The sequence below is a fragment of the Coffea arabica genome, chromosome 3c (genome assembly GCF_036785885.1).
Source record: "Coffea arabica cultivar ET-39 chromosome 3c, Coffea Arabica ET-39 HiFi, whole genome shotgun sequence".
In the NCBI taxonomy this organism is placed as follows: domain Eukaryota; kingdom Viridiplantae; phylum Streptophyta; class Magnoliopsida; order Gentianales; family Rubiaceae; genus Coffea; species Coffea arabica.
Genome location: NC_092314.1, coordinates 14,494,020 through 14,510,343, shown reverse-complemented (window position 1 = coordinate 14,510,343; position 16,324 = coordinate 14,494,020). Strand labels below are relative to the sequence as shown.

General features: G+C 35.1%; 2 protein-coding genes across 2 annotated transcripts; one reads left to right on the top strand and one right to left on the bottom strand.

Annotated features, from left to right (window-relative positions):
• Positions 1-6,251: 6,251 nt before the first annotated feature.
• Positions 6,252-8,620, top strand: LOC113734726 (norfluorocurarine oxidase-like). The gene is made up of 2 exons (XM_027261382.2): positions 6,252-7,188; positions 7,816-8,620. Exons 1-2 carry the CDS (start codon positions 6,253-6,255, stop codon positions 8,425-8,427), a joined length of 1,548 nt encoding a protein of 515 aa, XP_027117183.1. The 5' UTR covers position 6,252; the 3' UTR covers positions 8,428-8,620.
• Positions 8,606-10,431, bottom strand: LOC113735638 (protein FAR1-RELATED SEQUENCE 5-like). The gene is made up of 2 exons (XM_027262635.1): positions 10,326-10,431; positions 8,606-9,657 (listed from the first exon to the last, which is right to left on the bottom strand). Exons 1-2 carry the CDS (start codon positions 10,429-10,431, stop codon positions 8,606-8,608), a joined length of 1,158 nt encoding a protein of 385 aa, XP_027118436.1.
• Positions 10,432-16,324: the final 5,893 nt, after the last annotated feature.

The following is a 16,324-nucleotide window of genomic DNA, read 5'->3' as shown; positions in this document are numbered from 1 at the left end:
GTGGTTTTAGTGACTTGTTTCGTGTAATTTCATAGAAGAAATAAACTTGTAGTTAATTCATAACCACGAGAGTAGGTATGGTTTAGCTACAAGTATAGTTGATTCACTACGAAAGTAGGTTTAACATACATTGGAAATTACGCCATAATTAACCAAGATAATAGCATTCACTTAACCGGTAATCTCATTTGCAAGAGTAGTAAGGAATTCCATACCTCTAGAAGTTTTCTAGTGTTATTTTCATTACTTTTATATTTATGGTAGTCTAGATAATAAAGGAGTTCGAAAAACCATCGGTAATTGAAAATCTTCTCTGTGAGATTAACCCTTAATACCTTATACTCGCTCACGATTCGTATACTTATGATAAATCACGTGTGGGGTATTTAAGAATTATAAATGTAAAACTTGATTGTGGATGAGTTAATTATATACGTATACCCCGCGCACGTCAAGTTTTTGGGGCCGTTGTGGGGAAAGATTGGGCAATATCGGTGCTAAGAACAACTTTATTAGTTTAGACATTTTTACTTGTTTTTCTTGTTTTTGTTGTGTCAAGTGTATTAATTGTTATATTTAGTGTCTTGTTGAGTCTTTATTTGTGTATATATATATATATTATTTTTTTTTGTTTAGAGTCATCTATTCTTCTTGACTAAACTTGTTTTTAAGTTACTTTAAAAACATGTTTAGGGATTCAAGGAGAGTAGAAAATATGGGCGGACAACACATGAAAAATGGAAGATCGGCAATCGATGGTTACTACATGCAAAGCTCCATGAATAGAGGCGACCAAGAAATTACCAAAGGTATGCCATTTGAAGATGGTTTAAAGTGCTTATAGGCTAAACTTGATATTATAATGTTAAAAATTCAAATGGACACCATTATGAATATGCTCGAGCAAAAGAGGAATGTTAAAACTGTTAATTCTAATAATGTGATTTGTAACTTGTGTGGAGGATTTCATGCTATTCGTACATGTAGACAAGTACAAAATGTGGATTATTATGGTGAATTTGGGGGGCATTACAATCCTTGTTTAGATCAATATGGTGCTAATTGGGATAATTCTTCTACTTATGGTTGGGATAATCAATATACTAATAGTGACTCTTCATGTTTTTATGATTATCCACCCGAATATGTCCAATATGAATCAAAACCATCTTGGGAATTGGCAATTGAAAGGTTAGTTAATGCACCTTCACTGTCGGAATTAGAAAGTGAACCATTAGCTAATGATTCTAAGCCATCTTGGGAGTTAGCTTGAGAAAAGCTAGCAAATGCAACTTCCGACCGTTTTGATAGGGTTGAGGAAAAGTTAGATAAATTAACTTCTCACTTTGGTAGAATACAAGAACAATTACATGTTTTGCGTGACGTTATTTCCTCTAATGATATGCAAATTGACCCTAGCATGAATGGTGAGCATGTTGCATGTGAACGTGGATTGCATTTTGATGAAAATAATAAATCACAATTGTGATTCAATAACAAAATGTCCATTTCACATGATAGTACCTTTGGATCTAATCTTGAATCTCAAGAGATGAGCCTTAGCGACTTATTTTTCACCCCTCTTGAGGAATGTATTGATAGTATAGGTTTTAAAGGTATTATTACCCAAGAAAGTCAAGCAGACGTTCCTTTGGTGAATTCTCAAGTGATACACATTCAAGATAATATTTATGAATCACTTGAGATAGATAAGCCACTTCTATCTCTCTTATCATTAGAACATCTGGCTTTGGCTATTAAGCCACCTTTTAATGATCCACCATGACCAAAATTGGTGGATTATTCATTAACCAAGCCTCCTTGAGAAATGAGGCAAAATAGTTGAGCCAATTTCACCCTTTTCCTACTGAATTTTTTTTTTAAAAAAAGGCAGCTTGAGTTTAAACATTTGATAATGATGAATTTAGTACTTGGCATAGATTTAGACCCCATTTGAGGTTGCAGTAATTTTGGTTAAAAAATACATTTTTATGTGCTAAAATTATTATTAAGGTATTTTGTAAACATTATCTCATAAAAATAGAAGTAGGGCTTTTGGTGTTAAAAGTAATTTTAGCAAAATATCAAATTTGGTGCTTTTTTAAGGGGAAAAATCTAACAAAATTTACAAAAAAATCTACAAAGAACATTTGATCATTAAGCAACCAAGGGAAAAAAATCTACAAAAAAATGGGAAATATACAAAGGAAGTAGAAGATAATAACAAAAAAGATTCTTGTCAAATTTAAATATCTTGGAGAGGTTAGCTATCAATATTTTGACTATTTGTTTCTAGCTCCACTTGTTTTTTGTGAATGATTCAAACGTTCAACTATGACGCTCTCTAGTATTGTGGACTTCAAGAACACCAATCTGGAAAGAAAAAGTTGCAAGTCCTGACTAGGCTTGTATGCAAACTGTTTGTAGAGATGGTGGTGGGCGTGAGACGAGTGTTGGTCCTCGTTCCCATAGCAATCTATTTTTCCTAAAAGGATTTATATGGATCATGTGAATAATTCATGCAAATCCATCAATTCAATTGGGTTGAAATCGTTATCGATCTAAAGTCATTACCCTTCATACAAATCCATTCAAACTTGCTTTGTATGGACTCCACTGTGCCACCTCTATTATGCAGGATGAGTTGGAAGTCATGACCCATGCAGGATGACTTTTTTAAGTTTTTAAGCGAGTCATGCAATCATGGTTATTAAAATCGGACTGGGAAGGAACAGCGAAGCGAAGGAGATGGGTCAACAGGTCACTAATTAAACCAGTGGATTGTTAAATATATTTAAATATTATATTTCACAATTTTTGATATAAGATATATGATATAAATTGTAATAAACAATGCAGTAGCAAATGCTCATTTAATTTAATTTGCTATAAAACAATTAATTCATATAAAAATCAATAAAAAAATAAATTTATTTAGTAATTTACCAAATTTCAAGTGTAAAATTTTATCTATGTTTAGTATAATTATCTAACCACCAGTCTTTTGGTTGGTGACCACCATCAAAGTATTAAGAATTGGTGGGATAGGAGGTCAAGGGTTCAAACTTTACATTCCACCAATTGCCGCATTATGTGGGTCTACTTAAAAAATTCATACGGGTGTGCAGTATATCCATCTGGTCTGTTGGTGGTTCAATCCCCTCCAGGTTACCCTTGGGTCTCTTCAGATCCCCCCCTCCCACTAGTGTAGAATAGTTTATCGTATCAACAAAAAAAAATGGTGTAATTATCTAGCTTATTTATGAATTTTAAGTGTAAAAAAATATTAAAAATAATATTTGTCTTTAAAATGAATTATGTAACATGTTATTTTTGAAATCTATTTTATAACTTATAGAGTTTGGGTGGTCATAAATTTTTATTAAAAAATTCCAAATAAATTTATTTTAGAGATATTTAAAAAAAGATAGAATTGACAAAATGTTTATATCCTAAAGAAAGCTATTCTATTAACATAAGGCAAAGTGGCGTAGTAGCAAGTATACTATAGCATATACCAAAGGTCTGAAGTTTGAATCCTAACAAAGCTAACTAAATTTTTTTCCACAAAACCTGGTTCATGGACAAAATCAATCAGATTTCCGGTCTAATACGGTTGAACTGCAGGATCATTGACCAATCAATGATCTCTATGTTTAAATAATCTAATTAGAAACCCAGTCCGATCCAATAATCGGTTCATCAGATTGGCTAGTTCGATTGCTAGACCGGATCAGATTTAATAACTATGCATGCAATGACCCTAAATTGTACATCTTGACCGAAACAGATATCCATCACTATCTAAAATTAGAAGTTGAAGCACGAAACAAAAAAAATGTGAAGGGAGAAGCAAATAGAGAGCAATTAAGGTATCCAAAAGTGAAAACTGCAGCTCGATTGGAAGGTGGACAATATCCTTGTAGGCATGCCAAGCTTATGCGAGGTGCTTCAATTGTAGAATGATCGATGGGTGTTTTTTTTTTATTATTTTTTTTTATTTATCTAATTTGCCTTTAAGGCAATTTGTCTACATATGTCCTTAGTTTCCTGTTGAAATACTAATAGTATCCCCTGGGGCTAGCAGTAGTCATTTTGTAGATATATGTGACTCAATTGCTGTAAATAATAACAAATCAGCCTTCTAAGAAGAAAATAGGATATTTTGTAATAGAAATGACTCATGCTATTTTGGTCTATATGCATACGAAAAGCATATCAAATGAAGAACACAAGAAAGAATTTAGTATACGTGGAATTACAAAAGAAACAAATTGAAAGCTCTAATAAAAATGAGCAGAAACGTCAAATTAATTATCTTGTGATTAACTTTGTGTACATGCCGTGGTTCTTTAGAATTTTCATTTCCATTCTAGTCAAAGAAGAATAATAAAAAAAAAGTTTTGCATAGCGAATGAGTTGACTCTTTATGATAATATATGATATCTCACCCTTAATTTAATGAGAAGTAAAGGCTGCTATTTCCACAAGAACTTCCAAAACGTTTGAAGTACCCAAGAATCTTACAAGTCCCGGTCCGATGTGACAGAACCTTACAGGTCAAAGAAATCAAGCAAACGAAAGCGGAAAAAATATTAATAAAGATTAATAAGACGCCCATATGTTACAGGAATCAAACGTACCTGGTGTAATATAGGTAAGAGTAAAATAAAGGAAACAATTTGCCCACAAGCCTCAATTGAAGAAAAATCTTTCCTCTTCATTCTGCTGTACGTACAGGGTTATCAATTATGGCATAGCTTTTAGTATAATTGTATTTGACTGCTAGTGGACAGAGTTGTCGAACATCTATGACCAAGGAAGGAGCTAGGCAATAGCTATTGTCATTTCATAGTTATGAAAAAGAAAAATAGCATTCTATCTTTTACTCCCTCCCTTCTTTTATAAGTGACGTTTAAGAAATTTGTTCTTAAATATTTTTATCTGTCGTTTTACTATTCCCATGCAGCATTAATTATTTTTTCACAATTTTACCCTTTTATCTCTCTTTTTCAATACAGGATTCTTAATTAGTTTGCATTGTTTTTGGCCTAATAAAACAGCACCATTTAATACTCTAGTGAGAGAAAACATGGGTGAATTGGACAATTAATGAGGATACAAAAGGAAAGTAGTGTACAGATTTAAGCAATGAAAAACTTTTCTTAATTGGTGTGCAAAACTTTAAACGTCAGTTATAAAAAAAGGGAGGGAGTATATCACAATTAGAACCGAGCACTCATTCTCATACAACAATAAACATCCTCATGAATGCGAGCACTCATTCTTTTTAGTTAGAAAACATTTTTAATCTTAAACTCACTTTCAATCTGTTTTTGTAAAACCTGACTCGGCAACGAGAAGATTCTGACAGCCTCCAGTCCATGTACGGTACACCCAAATTATAACAAAAAAAATTCTGAGAGTCCTGGCCATCTAGATGAATTGGACTTGCAATTCTTAATTCAATGTTCAACTGTCTGGAGTTGCTTACTTTTCTTCTTTCTTTCTGGTGATCCATGTTTCTCTGCCGAACACCCAAAAAAAAAAAAAGCAAAAAAAAAAAAAATTTGCAATAAGTTTCAATTGAATTCCCAGATTGTGATTTCACCCATAACTCAAATAATAATAACCAAAAAGTTAGCCAAAAAGTTATGCAGCAATTCAAGCCAGATCAATTTAAGTCACGAGGAGCAAGATAAAATGGTATGAAAAGGACTATCAAACTCTTAAATAAACCACATGATCTACCCAAAAATTTTCCTTTCTACGAAACCTTTCTCATATACAAAGAATTAAGCTCCTCTCCATTAACTGTAAAGGATTTTAATGTATATACAAAAATAAAAATTAAATTGATTAAATTTTACCATTAGATCAAAGTTTAAAAATTTTATCGTTATTTTGACCTATTTTGTGCTGTCCAAATATTTTGTTCAAATTTAATGACAAAAATGTTCATAGATAACTTTGATTTTTAATTGCGTTGATCTACTTGTGAAAATAAAACTATTCGCATAAACATATTGCTTTGTAAAAATTTATTTGTATAGATATAAATATATAGAAGATTCCAATATCACTGCTCAAAAAGTGAACGACCCGAGGACCGTCAATGGTCGTACTCGTACAACGGTGCCCTAAATGATGTATTGACTTAATCATCCCCTCTGGTCCTGATTTATTGGATTTTCTATAGTAAAAGAGCTTGAAAAACTAGTATAAAAGCAGAACACCATCACAGCCAAATGCATGCTCATATACCACATGGCTTTGATCAATCTTGATCTTTCATTTTTCTCATTTTTTTCCTTGCTCGTATTCCTTCTATCCCTTCTCAAATGGTTCTATGCTGCTTCTAAACCCCAGAAAAAGTTACCACCATCTCCACCAAAGCTCCCAATTATTGGCAATCTTCACCAGCTTGGCCAGTTTCCACATCGCTCCCTCCAATCACTGTCAAGAAAATATGGTCCACTCATGCTGCTTGAACTGGGAAGCAAGCCAATGCTGGTTGTCTCTTCCTCTAATGCAGCTTGCCAGATCTTGAAAACCCATGATTTATCCTTTGCAAGCAGGCCTAAATCGGGCATCCCAGATAAACTCTTTTACGGAAGCAAGGACATAGCTTTTGCACCATATGGTGAGTATTGGAGACAACTAAAAAGCATTTCTATGCTTCATCTTTTGAGTAACAAAAGGATTCAGTCTTTTCAACATGTCAGAGAAGAAGAGACGTCACTCATGATCGAGAAGATCAGCCGAATGTGTTCTTCCTCGGCTGTAAATTTAAGTGACATGTTTTTAATTCTCACAAATGATATAATCTGTAGGGTTGCCTTGGGGAGGAAGTATAGCGAGGAAGAAAATGGGAGGAAAAGTATGGAGAATTTGAAGGTGTTTGGTGAGTTACTGGGTATTTTTGATGTAGGAAACTATATTCCTTCGCTTGCATGGGTTAATCGCTTCAATGGTTTGGATTCTAAAGTGAAGAAAACAGTTAAACAGATTGACGGATTTCTTGAGGGTGTGATAGAAGAGCACATGAATAAGAGGAAAGGAAAGGCTGAAAGTCACTCTACTGCTGAGGCAAGATGCCAAGACTTTGTAGATATCTTGATTGAGATTAATGAGGAAAAGACTATGGGCTTTGCTCTTGAGCGAGATGCCATGAAAGCTATCATCCTGGTAAATTTCTGTCTACATCTCTTTGCATTGGTAATATATCTTTGGGATCGAAGTAAGTACGGTTGATTTTTGTGTGGTTGCATACGGTCATTTTATTCTTATTTTTTAAATTTGGTATATACTTATATCAGTAAATTGGAGTACGCAAGTGATATTTATATATGTTAGATTAGCATAAATCAAATTGTGTAAGAAATCAATAGTCGTACAACATATAAATCACAACCGAACTTGCATCAAATTCTAAATTTTTTACCTGTTTTAACCACCAAACATATAAATATTCAGGTTTGTTGAGTTAAGCCTTATGAAGCCTGGGTTGATGAGTGAATGGAGGAATAATTGGGTTTTGTCAATCGAGATTTGGCAAACCTAAACTCAACCCATTTAAATATTCATATATACGTTAGAACTATAAAAGCTCACAAACCTTAGGCTGTTTATTGGACTATGAGCCAGCCCAAGCTAGCTTATATTTATTGATTTTAAAATCATTTCATTGATAAAGTTTGATTACTACATGGTTTTGAATAAAGTTGGACTGGTACGCAATAGAAATAAAGGTTATTGCCATCGTATAATCCAAACATGTTCTAATGCAACGCTTTCTTTGATTCCATTATTTAGGATGTCTTTGGTGCTGGATCTGATACAACACATTCAGTTATGGATTGGGGAATGTCAGAACTTCTAAAGAACCCCAAAGTCTTGCATAAATTGCAGGCTGAGGTAAGAGATGTGACTCAAGGAAAGCCAGAAATAACTAGAGCTGATATGGAGAAAATGCAGTACTTAAAAGCAGTGATCAAAGAAACTATGAGACTTCATACTCCAGTGCCATTACTGGGTCCTAAAGAATCGAATCAAGACGTCAAAGTAATGGGGTATGATGTACCAAAGAACACGCAGGTACTTGTGAATGCTTGGGCAATTGCAAGAGATCCATTGTTGTGGGAGAACCCTGAAGAATTTAGACCTGAGAGGTTTTTGGGTTCGAGTGTAGATTTTCATGGATTGAACTTTGAGTTAATTCCGTTTGGTGCAGGACGAAGAGTTTGCCCGGGTATCAACTTCGCCATGTCAGTAACTGAACTTGCATTGGCAAAACTGGTCAACAAATTTAACTTTACATCACCCGATGGAATCAATCCAAACGAGTTGGACATGACCGAATCATTTGGTATCACAGTCCACAGAAAATTTCCTCTGCATGCCATTGCCACACCATATTCTTGCTAATGTCTTTGTTTATGATGTTTCAGCTTTACTTGTTTTGTTTCGTTTCTAGTGAAGTTCTTGCAAGTAAATTATAGACTATAGTGATGGGTTATTGTACACTGTGCCCTAAGGATACCGAATAAGGGGTGCGTTTGGCATTATCTTATTTGCACGATGTAACTATAGTTAATAATGCTACTTAAGTTATACACAATTCATCGTATTCATTCTGGAATGCAACAAACATGCATGGAGAGTATATAGAAGCTGCCTGGATCAGTACGGGAGTTTGTTGCAATCCCAACATTGGCAGCTTCTGTCGACTGTGATACTCAGCTTTTAGTTTATTATATCTTTTTTCATCTACAACTCGGTTAAAATGTTTGAAGAATTGAACCAGATCATGATCAGGTTTCAGATAATTTTTTATGGAAGCATTTAGACTCTCACTTAGTTGGGTGCTACGCATACCTGCAGTCCAGGCGCCTTTCATGAAGCATTTTGCCCATTTCTTTCGACATGCATAAATGCCACACAACCATTCATTTGTTTCGAGTTTGTGTTCTTTTAGCATTGCATCACAAGCCATGATAAACTCATTTTCATCTTCTATCTCATACATACATTCAGCAAATCTATATGGGAGATTACTACCATCCTTGTAATAGTTCCCAAGGTGTTTCATGAAATTGACTCTAATATGAAAAGTGCACAGGCCATGGTATGTTGAAGGCATAACAGCTGAAATTGCAACGGCCATGGCTGCATCCTGATCTGTGAAGATGGTTTTTGAGTGCCTTCCACAAACTGCCTCTACAAATGTACCGAACACCCACTTGAATGATTCAATGGTCTCATCATACAATAGAGTTGCTCCAAAAATAACTGATTGTCTAAATTGATTGAATCCCACAAATACGCCCAATGGTCTGTACTCCTTGTTAGTTTTATATGTAGTGTCAAATGTAACCACATCCCCAAAATAGGTATAATCCATCAGCATTGATGCATCAGCCCAAAATATATTTGTAATTTGTTCTTCACAATCAAGCTGCTCTGCATGGAAGAATGACGGATTTTCCAATTTTTGTTCTTCAAAGTATCGTAGCATTGCACCAGTTTCACCATACTTTAATCCCCTCTCTCTTTTTGTTCGTAGATAGCGTTTTAAGTCATCACGAGTGTAGCCAATATTGCCTAATCCACCTGCCTCTTTTTCCATGAGTTCATGAGATTGTTTCAAGGATATTCCTGCATCATTTGCAATCTCAGCTTGAGTAAATTCTTGAATTATGATGAAAAAAAAAGAGTTTCTACAAGTAAGGCTATTGGTGGAGGCGTTTCTAAAATGAGGTTGTTCGCATTTGTTGAATGCGAACTTACTTAGCTCGCATTAGGCAAATGCGAGTTAGGATACATTTTTTTTCAAAAAAAAAAGTACCTCGCATTTCTCTGTCTCTTTCACCTAAACCCAAAAACAGAGCTCCGTTCTTTACGTCAAACATTCGGCATTCAAATCCATAAGAAGAGGGGCAGAAATTGGAACGAAACTTTGCACATCCAGCTCACTCTCTCGTCTTTTGCGTAGCTAGACACCAGTCCAAGCTTCCAAGAGGAAATTGCCCAAAATCCCTCAATCTCTTTCTTTCTCGTCGGTTGTTGTCCGCCATAGTTGAGCTTCCACTAGACGCCATTTGCACCCCAACCAGCTGCCATTTCTGCCTCAGCAGTCATCCCCAACCATTTTTGTGACCCTTTGCGCTGCACATTTTCTTTTCCCTTCGCAAATGGCTTTCAAATTCGTGGCTGTGCATCGCAAATTGTCTCTGAAGTATGTGGCTTTGTGACTATCCTGTCTGGAACATTCCTTCTCCACAAGACCAAGGACATGGGAGGTGTAAGCAGCACTAGTAACACACCCGTGCCATCTCCGGTATTCCTGGCATCACGCCAGAATTCTGCGGTCTGAGCTTTGAGATGAGATCGCATTCTGCGGTCTGCGGTTTGAGCACAGTGACCTCGCATTTAAGAGATGCGAGGTAACTGACCTCGCATTTCATAAATGCGAGGTCTGGTTTTCTTTTTTCTTTTTTTTTTTGGATTTCGTTGGAGGAAAATTCAAGAGACTTCGCATTCAGCAAATGCTAGTCGAGGGAGCTCGCATTTGCTAAATGCGAAGATCCCTTGGACGGAACCTCACACTCAAAATGCCCCCTTTGTAGAATTTTTTTAAAATTCATCATAATTTTAGAAATTTCTCATCTCAGCTTGGGCTCCTTGAGAAATACTTACTTTTCTTTGCGAACGCATTATATGAGCACATTCTGAAATGTGTAGTGTGTGATTATGCTCGATTACCAGATCTCGAACCTGATACTTCATTGTTTCTCTGTTCAAAATTATCCCCATTTTAGCTTCATATCCGGTTTTTGTTTCAGCCTGAGCTCTCTTTGATTTTACATCTCCTTCATACCGTGGTTTGAAACCTTTTTTGCAACATGTGTACCTTCTCGATGTAACTACACCGTCTTTATCCTTGTTCAAGTAGTCTTTCCGAACACTGAACCCAACAACTAATCTGTACCTATTCTAGAAGTTGTATGCCTCATCTTCTGACTGAAACTCCATGCCGATCTTAGGACACAATGCTTCTTCCATTGTGCTGTATTCGACAAAAGCATTTTTTGCTATTGTTTTTCAAGACAAACAATTATATTTATTTTTTATTTCTTTATTCACATCATAAGCACTTAATTATTTGTATTCACATATGTACATACTTTATAACGACGTGTACACACCTTACAACAATTTGTAAAATAATTTTTATGGACGTGTATCTTCTCTGTAATAGGTAATCACATTACTCTAATAATTTGCATAGCATATTTCACTACATAATATATACATTTCAAACAAATATTATAACCAATTTGTGTACAATATCAGTATTTACATACTTTACAATCATATGCACACACTTTATAACAATGTGTACACCCTTTATATCAACTTGTAACATAACAAATGCATGTATGCCTCATACACTTTTACATAGCGTAAGGTTTGACAGAATTCTCAAAATCTATACATTGTCATCTATACCGTTTGTGTAGTTATTTAAGTTGGTCACATTGTTAAGTTATTTTTACGCTTATATTATTTTATTTGTACACATCCTCATTTATATTTTAAAATTCTGTATGGGATCTTTATTGTACAAGTTAACCATTCTCTCTAAAAGGATAATGACATACTTCTTATAATTTTTAAATCATGCTTCACTAAATAACACATTTATTACAATCAAATTACATATAATATTAGCGTTTACCTTGGACAGAGTTCACCATGCAGTAAATTTCAGATGGGCCGCTCACAAGTCTCGGCTATGCATTTGTTACTCGATGAATATCTATCTCAGTCATCCACTACTTAAATCGGCGTGTATTGTTGCTGCAGCGAATCTTCACAATTATCTTGTGCACACCTCAGAAAAGATGCCCGTTTTGATAGGGTTTATTTAAGAGTTGGAAGAGAAGAAGACAAAAATTTATGTCTATGTTATGCGAAATAATTTGTTGAGAGGAGAAAAACAGAAGGAGCTTGTTGAAAGGAGAAGAGCAAAAGGAGCTACAGCGGTTGATGATGGGCCCATTTTGTTCGATTTCATTTTGGCTGTTGATGATGGGCCCACCCCATCTTGGCCATGAAAAGTTTATAAGCGGTTGTCTGACAACCGCTCCAGCCCCTCGTCCAACAGCCGGGAAAGGCTTATAATAAAGGCAGAAATGACATATTGTCTAAACAAATGCAGCAACCAGTTGTATCAGCTCCAAGAAAAAGAACAAGCAAGAAGTTGAAACGACAAAAGTGCCCCCAGGAGAGCAGATGAAATGCAATGAATAGTAACCCTCAAAACGTTTTCTTATATGTTATTCTCTCCCCATCATAAATGCTTGTGGGCCATTATGCATTTGCTTTACATATTTGTCCTCCATTCTTGTATTTCAAGGGAGACAAGTAGTGATACAAGAAAATTTGCACTATTTCAAGGGCATTTTTGAAACTTGAGGAAGGATAGCTGTGTACATAGGAAGCATAAATCTGGTGCAGAAGACATAAATGGACAACAAAGCCCTTATGATAAGTATACAAAGGGCAGAAGGGACATCTTACCCAGCACAAAAGCAGCAGCCAGTTGTACCAGCTGTAACAAAAAGAACAAGTGGCGGCCTAAAATGACAAAAATGCCCCCAGGAAGAGCAGATGAAAACCAATAAATAGTAACCCTCCAACATCTTCTTATATATTATAAAGATATTAGAAACCTTCCTTGAGGTTTCTCTTAATATCACTTAGCACCCCTAAGGTTTTAGAAATATCACTTATCTTCCCTAGTAATTGTAAAAACATTATATTAACTCTCACTTGACACATAATTTACAAAATATCAAATAAATGAATCTCAAAAATTTTAAAAATAAACGAAAGTCACTTTCTTTTTTTCCCTTTTATTCATCATTCTCTCTCATTCATATTTTTTGGATGAATATGCAATATTTTATTTATAAATTACAATAAATTAAATTTTGTTTATCTTTTACTTTTCGTAATTGTGATAAAGTGGGGTATGATTTATTTGCTTATTTTAAGTTGATTTTTATAATGATTGGTATAGTTTAATGATTTGAGCAAGAATTGAGAAGATGTTGGAAAAAATATAAATTCATAAGAAATCGATTTTGAGTATATAAAATTAAATTGATGCAATTGTATTTCTTTTTAAATGATTTTTTTATTTTTCAATTTTATATTTTTGTGGGATATAGCATTGTGATGTGGTTGTACTATAGGAGATTGTTTTTAAGGTGATGGTTTTCTTGAAGTGAACAAAGTGGTTCAAGAATATTTTTATTTAGCAAGTGAAAGAATAGTTTATGACAAGTTGTCGATGCCTGTGCAATAATAAAAACCTGCTCAACTAAAGTTAATTTCTGTAGATAGTGGTAAGCAGGGTCGAATCCACAGGGACTGGGGGTAATTATTTCTTTCCGAATTCACAGTGACAATGGGGTGTTTTTATCTCAGGGGTAACAATTTAAACAATTCAACTAAAAATAATAAAAATAAAATAGCCAACTAGAAATTAAATAACAAATTACTAAAATCTAATGAGTGATAATTAAGGATCTAGCCAAGAAATAACTTCAGCAATGGTTCACCTAATTGATCATCGATACAAAGCCAATTCTAATTATTTACCAATAAATAGGTTATAACTGCCAAACAAGCGATGACAGTCAACCCCTCCTTATTGTGTCGGTGATTAAGGTACGCCCGTTAATCACTGCCCTAATTGAGAAATAATCCTAGGTACGCCCATAAGATTTAATTCCCCAATTGCCTTACGTATTAGAGGAGCCATATTCTAATCAAATAACGCACTACCAGGGTTATTTCAGATTAGCCCGCATATTTTTCTGACACAAACCCAATCATGTCAGTTATCACTATTTTGAGACAATTAAACAATTACGGATTTAACGTCCCAATTGACAATAGATTATCAAATTAACTAATTATCCGGATCTAAGACAATCAATTAATTAAACAATCATAAGCACTGCAACCAAGGAATATGCGAATACCAATAAATAGAGAAAAAAATAAAATTAAATCGATCTCACAATTTTTTAGGTGAATCAAAGCATCCGTTGTCCCTTGACTGGGGTGAGGAAATTAGTTCATAGTTGATGAACAAAATCCACAAGAAATTGAAGCAAAAGCTGCGGCCATCAATTCGGAAGTTGGGCGAATTCAATTCGTCTATTCAATGAAGAAAGAAAGCTACAAAAGGTAATTCATAGTTTTCCTTCGGTCTGGACATCCGCAGGAAGCAAACCACTAAAAGACGAAAAAGGAAAAGTCAAAAAGAAAACAAGCCTAAGCTACTGAACGGAAAGTTCCCTTTCAATTTCTATCTAAATCCTATTCTAATGCTCTCCTTGCGCGGCGGCCCCCTTGCGGAGAGGACGAAGCCTCTGGAGGAAGAAGAAGCACTAGCCTGGCGTTCCTTTTTCCTCTTTTTATACTATCTTCCGTGAATTACCAAATAGGACTTGTATTTCCTTGTTCCAAAAATACCCTGGATACCTGCTACTTGAACTCTTTCCTGATAACTGTCAAATCGGCACTTATTATGCTATTTTCGTTCTACTCCCTGAAATATATGCAAAATACTAAAAATGAGTAGAATCTAAAAATTAATCCAAATTGGGTCAGGTAATAGGAGAAATTAATAATAAAATAAATGATAAAATCGCAACCTATCAATTTCCCCCACACCTAAACCATACTTGTCCTCAAGCATGAGAATAGCAAACAAGTACCAATATTTGACAATGGTCATTGTTCCATCTACCATATTGCCAAAATACCAAGAAAAATATATATCAAGCATGAATGATCAAGATCCAAGAAACATCACTTCGGTTAGCTTCTAAACCACAAACTCCTCTAATTTCAGGTTAACTAATCTAAGAAAAAGGAATGACGCACAACATTTATCAACAAATGGTCCAACTATTAACCAAAATCTCAACATTAAATCCATAATTCGGCAAGCTGACTTTTATTACACACTAACACAACCTTCACTTTTTTTCACATTTTTTTCCTACTTTTCTCTCTTTTTTTTTTTGATTCTTTTTTTTTTTCAATAGTAACAAAAGACTTAATCGCTAGCCATTAAAGTCTTTTGACGCGAACTCCAACATTGGCCAGATGAAGGAGCCCGGTTACTCAGCTTCTATCGCCACGTGACCACGTACTCATAGGAATTACTACCTTTTGACGCGAGAATCAACACTTTTAGGTGCAGATCCCCGGTTACTCAGTAGTAACTAATAGCGGAGTACAGTCAAGTTTATTCATAGCGAAAAATCACAAAAACTCAATATAACACAAGAATCAAAAGAAAACTTGCATCAGTTAGCCTCATTTTCAAACATGGAGAACTAAAGTTAATAACCGGACCAATTCACATGAAAATGCCAATAATCATTCCCTATACCTAGGAAAGTTAACCAAAAATTATAAGAGTAAAACAATCATCGATATTCACCAAAGAGATGTTTTTGGATTCAACCACATGAATTTGATACCCTTTTATTATTAAAACTTGGCAAAAGTAGAAATAGAGGCAATAATCCAACATCAAACTTGGCATCCCATACGAGCTAATCACTAAAAAAAAGAAAAAGAAAATGAACGAAAACCATAACTGCTCCCCCCACACCTAAATCCTACATTGTCCTCAATGGAGGTAATAAAGTAATGAAAGCGAAGAGAACAATGGAACTTCCCTATTGAACAGCTAAGGGATAGGAGGGAACAGTGGAGGGAAGCCGAGTTCTGAGACATCCTTGCCACTTGGCGGGTGATGTTCGTCACTCTCTCAACTACGTGATGAATCTGAGCCCGCAAGTGGTGCGACTTAACATCAGAGGCCATTGGTGGGGGAGGCGCAGAAGAAGAGGGCTCGGGTCTTACCATTTTCTCCAAATGTCATTTCAATCAACAAGAGACAAGAATTGCCCACAGACAATGTAAATAGCAAATTCAAAGCAATAACAATTTAATAGCCACCGGTGCCTCCCAAATATCAATAGAGAGCGACACAACTTGCCCACCCAAAATCTCTCTAAATATCTCCAATTACACAAGAACAACCCAGTCACACATGCCCAGCAGTCAATCAAGTATCCAACCAAGTAGAACTGACACATGCAAGGGGAAATATTCCAACCAGTATCATTAGTGCAAAACATAGTCCAAAATCAATGAAATTGCTATAGTAGAGTAGAGCAGTAGTAAAGAAATAGCCCCAAGTATTAATCTAGTCACAAGAAAGATT

Coding starts and splice junctions, on each gene's coding strand:
- LOC113734726 (XM_027261382.2), top strand. CDS start 6,253: ATGCTCATATACCACATGGCTTTGATCAATCTTGATCTTTCATTTTTC. Junction 7,189..7,815: donor CCATGAAAGCTATCATCCTG/GTAAATTTCTGT, acceptor TCCATTATTTAG/GATGTCTTTGGTGCTGGATC.
- LOC113735638 (XM_027262635.1), bottom strand. CDS start 10,431: ATGCGAGGTCACTGTGCTCAAACCGCAGACCGCAGAATGCGATCTCAT. Junction 9,658..10,325: donor GAATACCGGAGATGGCACGG/GTGTGTTACTAG, acceptor CAAATGATGCAG/GAATATCCTTGAAACAATCT.